Source organism: Bufo gargarizans, chromosome 10 (assembly GCF_014858855.1).
Source record: "Bufo gargarizans isolate SCDJY-AF-19 chromosome 10, ASM1485885v1, whole genome shotgun sequence".
In the NCBI taxonomy this organism is placed as follows: Eukaryota; Metazoa; Chordata; class Amphibia; order Anura; family Bufonidae; genus Bufo; species Bufo gargarizans.
Window position 1 is genome coordinate 9,167,213 of NC_058089.1, and position 14,275 is coordinate 9,181,487.

General features: G+C 40.9%; 1 protein-coding gene across 1 annotated transcript in view; it reads right to left on the minus strand.

The window, feature by feature from the left end:
- The window catches only part of LOC122920742 (tenascin-X-like), a 132,057-nt gene that overhangs the window by 65,153 nt on the left and 52,629 nt on the right, over positions 1–14,275 (minus strand). Inside the window, exons 17-27 of the mRNA XM_044270456.1 lie at positions 13,836–14,117; positions 13,463–13,732; positions 11,916–12,191; positions 10,011–10,265; positions 9,611–9,880; positions 8,064–8,339; positions 6,139–6,393; positions 5,739–6,008; positions 2,812–3,087; positions 907–1,161; positions 507–776 (exon numbers count right to left, since the gene is read on the minus strand). Coding sequence (XP_044126391.1) covers positions 507–776; positions 907–1,161; positions 2,812–3,087; positions 5,739–6,008; positions 6,139–6,393; positions 8,064–8,339; positions 9,611–9,880; positions 10,011–10,265; positions 11,916–12,191; positions 13,463–13,732; positions 13,836–14,117 — 2,955 coding nt within the window. The remainder of the gene's footprint in view (positions 1–506; positions 777–906; positions 1,162–2,811; positions 3,088–5,738; positions 6,009–6,138; positions 6,394–8,063; positions 8,340–9,610; positions 9,881–10,010; positions 10,266–11,915; positions 12,192–13,462; positions 13,733–13,835; positions 14,118–14,275) is intronic.

Below are 14,275 nucleotides of genomic sequence, written 5' to 3' on the forward strand. Positions count from 1 at the left end.
TGTATGATATCAATATGTCATCTGCATGTCAGTCATATTTGCTTCCATATTTCAAAGGGCCTGTGTTATCTCATTGCATTTCCTTTTTAAAAGACAGATTTCGGGTCTACAAGGCCTTGTTTACATCTATGTCAGGACCTCCATCCCAGATTCCATGAAAAAGGGGAAAAGCCTTGCATGGGGGACTTATTTCTCTGCTGAAAAAGCAGACTCCTGAACGGAAACTGAAGTGACCCCATTATAGTCAATGGAATTTGTTTGGTTCCATTCAGGTGAGTTATATGCAAAATCATGAGGATAGGTCATCAATGTAAATCCTGGCAAATCCCTTTAAGCAATAGCTTTCAACATATGCTCCTAGCCTGTCTTATTAACAGACTCAACTTTTCATGAAAACTCTTTAAAATCCTTTCCTCTACCCTTTCCATTACCCTGCTCCCTCTCCATTTCTCTGTAGTGTTTGTCACATTTTATGAAAAGTTGCAAACAGTCATGAGAGAACCTACTTGTTTGGACAGATGTTCTGACAGGTGAACTCGGATACCCCCGGACTCCGACTGTGACCACAGTAATGCTGTAATTAGTCCCTGAGGTCAGGTTCTGAAGGGTGACATTTGTTGCGTTGCTCGTCACAGTTATATTAGTTGATGGGAACATCCCATAGCTTATATTATATGACTTAGTCAAACCGGTCATATTTACTGGCTCTGTCCATGATAACGTCAGATTCTTAGTTTCGATGCTGATAAGGGATAACTTTCCAGGTTGGGTTGGATCTGCACAAACAACAACAATACAGACAGGTGAGAACATATACAGCACATGACGTATACGGGAAAAGTGACTGTAACAGAGGTGAAGGATGATGATCCGAGTCACCATTAAGCAGATCCTGATCATACTCACATGTGGCCTCTGTCACTGGAAAAGACATCTGGCTGCAGCTCCCACTGACTGTCTGTACAGTGACTGTATAATCTCTTCCGGGCAGTAATCCAGTGAAATTTACTTGTGTAGTTATAATTGGTATTGTCTTATTCACAGCTCCTGTTAGATGGACGGTATAATTATCCACTTTTCCTTCTGGTTTATTCCATGTTGCTCCAAGAAAATCAACCGACTTGTAATTGTTCAGTGAGAGGCTGGAAACTTTTTCAGGAGCTGAGAATATCACAAATTATAGACTGGTTACGCCACATTTACAAGGCCTGAAGTTTGTGCTGATTATCTAGAAAGAATATTCCTATGAACGCTTGTTCCTGATAATCAGCCTTTGTAAAGGAGCACAAATGACCAGATGAACAAGCGTTTAGCTCGTAGGTGCAGACACCTTAATACTCGTTCCCGGGCAGCAGATCGTGCTGTCTAAACAGCACTCTGCTGTCCAGGAACAATGATTTTGTATGATGATGAGTGATAGCAGCAAGGGTTGCTTGTCCTTATACTGTGGAGATGATTGCGATATCTAAATGCAGGCCCTCAACCTCCTCTTAACAAACAGCGAATTGTCAGGAAGAAATCCTTCATTTACAACAAATCGGCTGTTCCTCACAGCATCTAAATGCACCTTTAGTTATGCAACACTGAAAGGGGTTATCCAAGTACTTAAAATTGAGGACCTATTTGTGTGTTCAGTGCTAGTGTCAACTTATGGCTAGGGCTACACAGTGACATCACGTTGTCACATGGCAAATCACTTCTTATGATTGTCAGTGAGGTCACCATGCAATACACTGTGATGTGCAAGTTGCACAAAATCCAACACAATTGGATTTTTGGTTGCAGGTTTTAAATTGCATGCAACATAGTACACGTCTTGTGCCACTGCCACCTGCCTGTGATTGTTCTGCAGTTTGGTTGCCTATTTACAGCCAAATCACTATTCTGAAACTTGCTGTCACACAATACATGTCACAGTGTAGCCCTTTGTGTCATGTCAGCCACTACAGAGATATACTGCTTAAAAAAGTTCTCTGGGAATTAAGAAAATAAAATCACTGAAAATACTTAAATATTACTTTATTATAAATATATTCCCAAATACATTTCATTAGTTGTAATGGCTCGTTTCGTCTAGGTAGCAATAATAAGGAGCAATAAAATGGCCGCCGCCCTATTAGTACATACAAAACCTGTCCTAATCACATAACAGGATGAGTTACTTCAGAACACTGAGCTAAAGAGCTGCCTCATCCTCATCTCTGCTCTGCTTATCAGGGATTATGAGACATGAAGTACAGAGAGGACAGATAGGTGGAGATGTGGCTAATGAGAAACAGCTCTTGTGTACAGTCTCAATTACCACAGCCTGTCCTGTCCGTCCTCTCTGTACTGCATGTCTCCTCATGAATTCCTACACAGATTCAGATGAAGATCTCATCAATTGTATTCAAGACCATAATCCCTGACAGGCAGAGCAGAGAGGAGGATGAGGCAGCTCTGTAGCTCAGTGTTGTAAAGTAACGTGTCCTGCTGTGTGATTAGGACAGGTTTTGTGTCTACTAATAGGACGGTGGCCATTTTATTTCTGCTAACGATTGCTCCCCAGACAAAATGAGCCATTATAATTAATGAAAAGTATTTGGGAATATATTTCTGATAAAGTAATATTAAATTATTTTCATTTTTTTACTTCCTGGAGAACCCCTTTGACCTCCATAGTTAAGCTGGATTAATTATAGAGGCAGATAAAGGGGATGGGCACTTGACAGGATGTAAGTGTCGCTGCCAATTTTCTATAAAGAAATTCAGTAGAAAACAATTTTCATCATATTTACATAAATAGGCATACTGTGAACACATTGGTATTACTTGTGCAGGTAGATTGTGACGCCGGTTTTGATTCAGTGATGCCATCGGCAGCTCTGGTATACACCATGAATTTATATGTTTCTCCTGCTGTCAGATTCATTATTGTCGCTGATTCACTTCTCACTATTGTATCATTTATCATTTCTGATGGTGAGGTGACATTGGTCTGGACCCTGTAGCTGTAAGACGTCTGATACTCATCAGGTTTACTCCAAGTCAGAGACACAGAAGATGAGGTCACATCACTGATCTGCAGAGAATTTACCGACATCGGTTCTGAAATAAAGGAAGTACAAACATTCAGTGTCAATACAGAATCAGAGTAAAACTTGCAGGGGCACATTTACTAAGACCGGATAGTATTAGTTTTTCCCTCTGCGCTGCCGTAAGATCCATCTAATTTATGACGAGGTGTGCGCCAAGTCATAAATTAGGCGCATCTGTGGCAGTCAGTATGCCTGGAGTTAAAACTACGCCAGCCAGTTTTTAGCTTACATTTGCGCCTGTTCCCAGTTGCAAATGTAAGTAAATTTGCCGGGGATTGGAGTCCCAGCCCCGGCAAGGCCCCAGGCACACACCTACCCTGCCCCTAAACAGCACAAAACAGGCCACATGACAAAATTTTGTTGCATGGCTGGACAGAAAAGGGGTCTTGCAACACTTTTTACATCTGAAAGTGTTGCAAGTCCCTTAGTAAATGTGCCCTGCAGTGTTGTGTAATACAGTAGGTAACCACTGCTCAAAACCTGAAAATCCAGAGTTGTAATTAGAGCCTGGAGACCAAACTGCAGCCACATCACTTAGGAAGACTATGGACTATTTTACACAGGCAAGTTGAACATACAGGTTCATAGGTGTGCTAAACAAATTCAATGGTTTTTATGTGTCTATTCATAAGGGCATATAAAATACATCTGTGTTTTAAAGAAGTAAGGAGGAATCGAGCAACTATAGACCAGTGAGTCTGACATCAATAGTAGGCAAATTAATGGAAACCCTATTAAAGGATAGGATTGTGGAACATCTAAAATCCCATGGATTGCAAGATGAAAAACAGCATGGGTTTACTTCAGGGAGATCATGTCAAACAAATCTTATAGATTTTTTTGACTGGGTGACTAAAATAATAGACGGTGGAGGTGCAGTAGACATCGCATATCTAGATTTTAGTAAGGCTTTTGACACTGTCCCACATAGAAGACTTATCAATAAACTGCAGTCATTGAGCATGGACTCCCATATTGTTGAGTGGATTAGGCAGTGGCTGAGTGACAGACAACAGAGGGTTGTAGTCAATGGAGAACATTCAAAACAAGGTCATGTTACCAGTGGGATTCCACAGGGATCTGTACTGGGACCAATTTTGTTTAATATCTTCATAAGTGATATTGCAAAAGGCCTCGATGGTAAGGTTTGTCTTTTTGCTGATGACACAAAGATATGTAACAGGGTTGATGTTCCTGGAGGGAAACGCCAAATGGAAAAGGATTTAGGAAAACTAGAAGAATGGTCAGAACTCTGGCAACTGAAATTTAATGTGGATAAGTGCAAGATAATGCACCTGGGGCGTAAAAACCCAAGGGCAGAATATAGAATATTTGACACAGTCCTGACCTCAGTATCTGAGGAAAGGGATTTAGGAGTAATTATTTCAGAAGACTTAAAGGTGGGAAGACAATGTAATAAAGCAGCACGAAATGCCAGCAGAATGCTTGGATGTATAGGGAGAGGCATTACCAGTAGACAGAGTGAAGTGCTTATGCCGCTGTACAGATCACTGGTAAGACCTCACTTGGAGTATTGTGCACAGTACTGGAGGCCATATCTCCAGAAGGATATAGATACTCTAGAGAGAGTTCAGAGAAGAGCTACTAAACTAGTACATGGATTGCAGGATAAAACTTACCAGGAAAGATTAAAGGACCTTAATATGTATAGCTTGGAAGAAAGAAGAGACCGAGGGGATATGATAGAAACTTTTAAATACATAAAGGGAATCAACTCGGTAAAGGAGGAGAGCATATTTAAAAGAAGAAAAACTACCACAAGAGGACACAGTTTTAAATTAGAGGGGCAAAGGTTTAAAAGTAATATAAGGAAGTATTACTTTACTGAGAGAGTAGTGGATGCATGGAATAGCCTTCCTGCAGAAGTGGTAGCTGCAAATACAGTGAAGGAGTTTAAGCATGCATGGGATAGGCATAAGGCTATCCTTCATATAAGATAGGGCCAGGGACTATTCATAGGATTCAGATATATTGGGCAGACTAGATGGGCCAAATGGTTCTTATCTGCTGACACATTCTATGTTTCTATGTTTCTATGTAAGCAGCACGCACTACTTTAATCTATTTTGGGGATAGAAAACGCTCATTAAAGTTTTTGGTGGGTGTTCAAAATATAGATGCAGCCCTATATTATCTGTATGATATCAATATGTCATCTGCATGTCAGCCATATTGCTTCCATATTTCAAAGGGCCTGTGTTATCTCATTGCATTTCCTTTTTAAAAGACAGATTTCGGGTCTACAAGGCCTTGTTTACATCTATGTCAGGACCTCCATCCCAGATTCCATGAAAAAGGGGAAAAGCCTTGCATGGGGGACTTATTTCTCTGCTGAAAAAGCAGACTCCTGAACGGAAACTGAAGTGACCCCATTATAGTCAATGGAATTTGTTTGGTTCCATTCAGGTGAGTTATATGCAAAATCATGAGGATAGGTCATCAATGTAAATCCTGGCAAATCCCTTTAAGCAATAGCTTTCAACATATGCTCCTAGCCTGTCTTATTAACAGACTCAACTTTTCATGAAAACTCTTTAAAATCCTTTCCTCTACCCTTTCCATTACCCTGCTCCCTCTCCATTTCTCTGTAGTGTATGTCACATTTTATGAAAAGTTGCAAACAGTCATGAGAGAACCTACTTGTTTGGACAGATGTTCTGACAGGTGAACTCGGATACCCCCGGACTCCGACTGTGACCACAGTAATGCTGTAATTAGTCCCTGAGGTCAGGTTCTGAAGGGTGACGTTTGTTGCGTTGCTCGTCACAGTTATATTAGTTGATGGGAACATCCCATAGCTTATATTATATGACTTAGTCAAACCGGTCATATTTACTGGCTCTGTCCAAGATAACGTCAGATTCTTAGTTTCGATGCTGATAAGGGATAACTTTCCAGGTTGGGTTGAATCTGCACAAACAACAACAATACAGACAGGTGAGAACATATACAGCACATGACGTATACGGGAAAAGTGACTGTAACAGAGGTGAAGGATGATGATCCGAGTCACCATTAAGCAGATCCTGATGATACTCACATGTGGCCTCTGTCACTGGAAAAGACATCTGGCTGCAGTTCTCACTGACTGTCTGTACAGTGACTGTATAATCTCTTCCGGGCAGTAATCCAGTGAAATTTACTTGTGTAGTTATCGTTGGTATTGTCTTATTCACAGCTCCTGTTAGACTGACGGTATAATTATCCACTTTTCCTTCTGGTTTATTCCATGTTGCTCCAAGAAAATCAACCGACTTGTAATTGTTCAGTGAGAGGCTGGAAACTTTTTCAGGAGCTGAGAATATAACAAATTATAGACTGGTTAAGCCACATTTACAAGGCCTGAAGTTTGTGCTGATTATCTAGAAAGAATATTCCTATGAACGCTTGTTCCTGATAATCAGCGTTTGTAAAGGAGCACAAATGACCAGATGAACAAGCGTTTAGCTCGTAGGTGCAGACACCTTAATACTCGTTCCCGGGCAGCAGATCGTGCTGTCTAAACAGCACTCTGCTGTCCAGGAACAATGATTTTGTATGATGATGAGTGATAGCAGCAAGGGTTGCTTGTCCTTATACTGTGGAGATGATTGTGATATCTAAATGCAGGCCCTCAACCTCCTCTTAACAAACAGCGAATTGTCAGGAAGAAATCCTTCATTTACAACAAATCGGCTGTTCCTCACAGCATCTAAATGCACCTTTAGTTATGCAACACTGAAAGGGGTTATCCAAGTATTTAAAATTGAGGACCTATTTGTGTGTTCAGTGCTAGTGTCAACTTATGGCTAGGGCTACACAGTGACATGAGTCAAGCAACATGAAGATCACGTTGTCGCATGGCGAATCACTTCTTATGATTGTCAGTGAGGTCACCATGCAATACACTGTGATGTGCAAGTTGCACAAAATCCAACACAATTGGATTTTTGGTTGCAGGTTTTAAATTGCATGCAACATAGTACACGTCTTGTGCCACTGCCACCTGCCTGTGATTGTTCTGCAGTTTGGTTGCCTATTTACAGCCAAATCACTATTCTGAAACTTGCTGTCACACAATACATGTCACAGTGTAGCCCTTTGTGTCATGTCAGCCACTACAGAGATATACTGCTTAAAAAAGTTCTCTGGGAATTAAGAAAATAAAATCACTGAAAATACTTAAATATTACTTTATTATAAATATATTCCCAAATACATTTCATTAGTTGTAATGGCTCGTTTCGTCTAGGTAGCAATAATAAGGAGCAATAAAATGGCCGCCGCCCTATTAGTACATACAAAACCTGTCCTAATCACATAACAGGATGAGTTACTTCAGAACACTGAGCTAAAGAGCTGCCTCATCCTCATCTCTGCTCTGCTTATCAGGGATTATGAGACATGAAGTACAGAGAGGACAGATAGGTGGAGATGTGGCTAATGAGAAACAGCTCTTGTGTACAGTCTCAATTACCACAGCCTGTCCTGTCCGTCCTCTCTGTACTGCATGTCTCCTCATGAATTCCTACACAGATTCAGATGAAGATCTCATCAATTGTATTCAAGACCATAATCCCTGACAGGCAGAGCAGAGAGGAGGATGAGGCAGCTCTGTAGCTCAGTGTTGTAAAGTAACGTGTCCTGCTGTGTGATTAGGACAGGTTTTGTGTCTACTAATAGGACGGTGGCCATTTTATTTCTGCTAACGATTGCTCCCCAGACAAAATGAGCCATTATAATTAATGAAAAGTATTTGGGAATATATTTCTGATAAAGTAATATTAAATTATTTTCATTTTCTTACTTCCTGGAGAACCCCTTTGACCTCCATAGTTAAGCTGGATTAATTATAGAGGCAGATAAAGGGGATGGGCACTTGACAGGATGTAAGTGTCGCTGCCAATTTTCTATAAAGAAATTCAGTAGAAAACAATTTTCATCATATTTACATAAATAGGCATACTGTGAACACATTGGTATTACTTGTGCAGGTAGATTGTGACGCCGGTTTTGATTCAGTGATGCCATCGGCAGCTCTCGTATACACCATGAATTTATATGTTTCTCCTGCTGTCAGATTCATTATTGTCGCTGATTCACTTCTCACTATTGTATCATTTATCATTTCTGATGGTGAGGTGACATTGGTCTGGACCCTGTAGCTGTAAGACGTCTGATACTCATCAGGTTTACTCCAAGTCAGAGACACAGAAGATGAGGTCACATCACTGATCTGCAGAGAATTTACCGACATCGGTTCTGAAATAAAGGAAGTACAAACATTCAGTGTCAATACAGAATCAGAGTAAAACTTGCAGGGGCACATTTACTAAGACCGGATAGTATTCGTTTTTCCCTCTGCGCTGCCGTAAGATCCATCTAATTTATGACGAGGTGTGCGCCAAGTCATAAATTAGGCGCATCTGTGGCAGTCAGTATGCCTGGAGTTAAAACTACGCCAGCCAGTTTTTAGCTTACATTTGCGCCTGTTCCCAGTTGCAAATGTAAGTAAATTTGCCGGGGATTGGAGTCCCAGCCCCGGCAAGGCCCCAGGCACACACCTACCCTGCCCCTATTATGCCCAACTGGCGTAAACAGCACAAAACAGGCCACATGACAAAATTTTGTTGCATGGCTGGACAGAAAAGGGGTCTCGCAACACTTTTTACATCTGAAAGTGTTGCAAGTCCCTTAGTAAATGTGCCCTGCAGTGTTGTGTAATACAGTAGGAAACCACTGCTCAAAACCTGAAAATCCAGAGTTGTAATTAGAGCCTGGAGACCAAACTGCAGCCACATCACTTAGGGAGACTATGGACTATTTTACACAGGCAAGTTGAACATACAGGTTCATAGGTGTGCTAAACAAATTCAATGGTTTTTATGTGTCTATTCATAAGGGCATATAAAATACATCTGTGTTTTAAAGAAGCAGCACGCACTACTTTAATCTATTTTGGGGATAGAAAACGCTCATTAAAGTTTTTGGTGGGTGTTCAAAATATAGATGCAGCCCTATATTATCTGTATGATATCAATATGTCATCTGCATGTCAGTCATATTTGCTTCCATATTTCAAAGGGCCTGTGTTATCTCATTGCATTTCCTTTTTAAAAGACAGATTTCGGGTCTACAAGGCCTTGTTTACATCTATGTCAGGACCTCCATCCCAGATTCCATGAAAAAGGGGAAAAGCCTTGCATGGGGGACTTATTTCTCTGCTGAAAAAGCAGACTCCTGAACGGAAACTGAAGTGACCCCATTATAGTCAATGGAATTTGTTTGGTTCCATTCAGGTGAGTTATATGCAAAATCATGAGGATAGGTCATCAATGTAAATCCTGGCAAATCCCTGTAAGCAATAGCTTTCAACATATGCTCCTAGCCTGTCTTATTAACAGACTCAACTTTTCATGAAAACTCTTTAAAATCCTTTCCTCTACCCTTTCCATTACCCTGCTCCCTCTCCATTTCTCTGTAGTGTTTGTCACATTTTATGAAAAGTTGCAAACAGTCATGAGAGAACCTACTTGTTTGGACAGATGTTCTGACAGGTGAACTCGGATACCCCCGGACTCCGACTGTGACCACAGTAATGCTGTAATTAGTCCCTGAGGTCAGGTTCTGAAGGGTGACGTTTGTTGCGTTGCTCGTCACAGTTATATTAGTTGATGGGAACATCCCATAGCTTATATTATATGACTTAGTCAAACCGGTCATATTTACTGGCTCTGTCCAAGATAACGTCAGATTCTTAGTTTCGATGCTGATAAGGGATAACTTTCCAGGTTGGGTTGGATCTGCACAAACAACAACAATACAGACAGGTGAGAACATATACAGCACATGACGTATACGGGAAAAGTGACTGTAACAGAGGTGAAGGATGATGATCCGAGTCACCATTAAGCAGATCCTGATCATACTCACATGTGGCCTCTGTCACTGGAAAAGACATCTGGCTGCAGTTCTCACTGACTGTCTGTACAGTGACTGTATAATCTCTTCCGGGCAGTAATCCAGTGAAATTTACTTGTGTAGTTATAATTGGTATTGTCTTATTCACAGCTCCTGTTAGACGGACGGTATAATTATCTACTTTTCCTTCTGGTTTATTCCATGTTGCTCCAAGAAAATCAACCGACTTGTAATTGTTCAGTGAGAGGCTGGAAACTTTTTCAGGAGCTGAGAATATCACAAATTATAGACTGGTTACGCCACATTTACAAGGCCTGAAGTTTGTGCTGATTATCTAGAAAGAATATTCCTATGAACGCTTGTTCCTGATAATCAGCGTTTGTAAAGGAGCACAAATGACCCGATGAACAAGCGTTTAGCTCGTAGGTGCAGACACCTTAATACTCGTTCCCGGGCAGCAGATTGTGCTGTCTAAACAGCACTCTGCTGTCCAGGAACAATGATTTTGTATGATGATGAGTGATAGCAGCAAGGGTTGCTTGTCCTTATACTGTGGAGATGATTGCGATATCTAAATGCAGGCCCTCAACCTCCTCTTAACAAACAGCGAATTGTCAGGAAGAAATCCTTCATTTACAACAAATCGGCTGTTCCTCACAGCATCTAAATGCACCTTTAGTTATGCAACACTGAAAGGGGTTATCCAAGTATTTAAAATTGAGGACCTATTTGTGTGTTCAGTGCTAGTGTCAACTTATGGCTAGGGCTACACAGTGACATCACGTTGTCACATGGCAAATCACTTCTTATGATTGTCAGTGAGGTCACCATGCAATACACTGTGATGTGCAAGTTGCACAAAATCCAACACAATTGGATTTTTGGTTGCAGGTTTTAAATTGCATGCGACATAGTACACGTCTTGTGCCACTGCCACCTGCCTGTGATTGTTCTGCAGTTTGGTTGCCTATTTACAGCCAAATCACTATTCTGAAACTTGCTGTCACACAATACATGTCACAGTGTAGCCCTTTGTGTCATGTCAGCCACTACAGAGATATACTGCTTAAAAAAGTTCTCTGGGAATTAAGAAAATAAAATCACTGAAAATACTTAAATATTACTTTATTATAAATATATTCCCAAATACATTTCATTAGTTGTAATGGCTCGTTTCGTCTAGGTAGCAATAATAAGGAGCAATAAAATGGCCGCCGCCCTATTAGTACATACAAAACCTGTCCTAATCACATAACAGGATGAGTTACTTCAGAACACTGAGCTAAAGAGCTGCCTCATCCTCATCTCTGCTCTGCTTATCAGGGATTATGAGACATGAAGTACAGAGAGGACAGATAGGTGGAGATGTGGCTAATGAGAAACAGCTCTTGTGTACAGTCTCAATTACCACAGCCTGTCCTGTCCGTCCTCTCTGTACTGCATGTCTCCTCATGAATTCCTACACAGATTCAGATGAAGATCTCATCAATTGTATTCAAGACCATAATCCCTGACAGGCAGAGCAGAGAGGAGGATGAGGCAGCTCTGTAGCTCAGTGTTGTAAAGTAACGTGTCCTGCTGTGTGATTAGGACAGGTTTTGTGTCTACTAATAGGACGGTGGCCATTTTATTTCTGCTAACGATTGCTCCCCAGACAAAATGAGCCATTATAACTAATGAAAAGTATTTGGGAATATATTTCTGATAAACTAATATTAAATTATTTTCATTTTCTTACTTCCTGGAGAACCCCTTTGACCTCCATAGTTAAGCTGGATTAATTATAGAGGCAGATAAAGGGGATGGGCACTTGACAGGATGTAAGTGTCGCTGCCAATTTTCTATAAAGAAATTCAGTAGAAAACAATTTTCATCATATTTACATAAATTGGCATACTGTGAACACATTGGTATTACTTGTGCAGGTAGATTGTGACGCCGGTTTTGATTCAGTGATGCCATCGGCAGCTCTGGTATACACCATGAATTTATATGTTTCTCCTGCTGTCAGATTCATTATTGTCGCTGATTCACTTCTCACTATTGTATCATTTATCATTTCTGATGGTGAGGTGAGATTGGTCTGGACTCTGTAGCTGTAAGACGTTTGATACTCATCAGGTTTACTCCAAGTCAGAGACACAGAAGATGAGGTCACATCACTGATCTGCAGAGAATTTACCGACATCGGTTCTGAAATAAAGGAAGTACAAACATTCAGTGTCAATACAGAATCAGAGTAAAACTTGCAGGGGCACATTTACTAAGACCGGATAGTATTCGTTTTTCCCTCTGCGCTGCCGTAAGATCCATCTAATTTATGACGAGGTGTGCGCCAAGTCATAAATTAGGCGCATCTGTGGCAGTCAGTATGCCTGGAGTTAAAACTACGCCAGCCAGTTTTTAGCTTACATTTGCGCCTGTTCCCAGTTGCAAATGTCAGTAAATTTGCCGGGGATTGGAGTCCCAGCCCCGGCAAGGCCCCAGGCACACACCTACCCTGCCCCTATTATGCCCAACTGGCGTAAACAGCACAAAACAGGCCACATGACAAAATTTTGTTGCATGGCTGGACAGAAAAGGGGTCTCGCAACACTTTTTACATCTGAAAGTGTTGCAAGTCCCTTAGTAAATGTGCCCTGCAGTGTTGTGTAATACAGTAGGAAACCACTGCTCAAAACCTGAAAATCCAGAGTTGTAATTAGAGCCTGGAGACCAAACTGCAGCCACATCACTTAGGGAGACTATGGACTATTTTACACAGGCAAGTTGAACATACAGGTTCATAGGTGTGCTAAACAAATTCAATGGTTTTTATGTGTCTATTCATAAGGGCATATAAAATACATCTGTGTTTTAAAGAAGCAGCACGCACTACTTTAATCTATTTTGGGGATAGAAAACGCTCATTAAAGTTTTTGGTGGGTGTTCAAAATATAGATGCAGCCCTATATTATCTGTATGGTATCAATATGTCATCTGCATGTCAGTCATATTTGCTTCCATATTTCAAAGGGCCTGTGTTATCTCATTGCATTTCCTTTTTAAAAGACAGATTTCGGGTCTACAAGGCCTTGTTTACATCTATGTCAGGACCTCCATCCCAGATTCCATGAAAAAGGGGAAAAGCCTTGCATGGGGGACTTATTTCTCTGCTGAAAAAGCAGACTCCTGAACGGAAACTGAAGTGACCCCATTATAGTCAATGGAATTTGTTTGGTTCCATTCAGGTGAGTTATATGCAAAATCATGAGGATAGGTCATCAATGTAAATCCTGGCAAATCCCTGTAAGCAATAGCTTTCAACATATGCTCCTAGCCTGTCTTATTAACAGACTCAACTTTTCATGAAAACTCTTTAAAATCCTTTCCTCTACCCTTTCCATTACCCTGCTCCCTCTCCATTTCTCTGTAGTGTTTGTCACATTTTATGAAAAGTTGCAAACAGTCATGAGAGAACCTACTTGTTTGGACAGATGTTCTGACAGGTGAACTCGGATACCCCCGGACTCCGACTGTGACCACAGTAATGCTGTAATTAGTCCCTGAGGTCAGGTTCTGAAGGGTGACGTTTGTTGCGTTGCTCGTCACAGTTATATTAGTTGATGGGAACATCCCATAGCTTATATTATATGACTTAGTCAAACCGGTCATATTTACTGGCTCTGTCCAAGATAACGTCAGATTCTTAGTTTCGATGCTGATAAGGGATAACTTTCCAGGTTGGGTTGGATCTGCACAAACAACAACAATACAGACAGGTGAGAACATATACAACACATGACGTATACGGGAAAAGTGACTGTAACAGAGGTGAAGGATGATGATCCGAGTCACCATTAAGCAGATCCTGATCATACTCACATGTGGCCTCTGTCACTGGAAAAGACATCTGGCTGAAGTTCTCACTGACTGTCTGTACAGTGACTGTATAATCTCTTCCGGGCAGTAATCCAGTGAAATTTACTTGTGTAGTTATAGTTGGTATTGTCTTATTCACAGCTCCTGTTAGACGGACGGTATAATTATCTACTTTTCCTTCTGGTTTATTCCATGTTGCTCCAAGAAAATCAACCGACTTGTAATTGTTCAGTGAGAGGCTGGAAACTTTTTCAGGAGCTGAGAATATCACAAATTATAGACTGGTTACGCCACATTTACAAGGCCTGAAGTTTGTGCTGATTATCTAGAAAGAATATTCCTATGAACGCTTGTTCCTGATAATCAGCGTTTGTAAAGGAGCACAAATGACCCGATGAACAAGCGTTTAGCTCGTA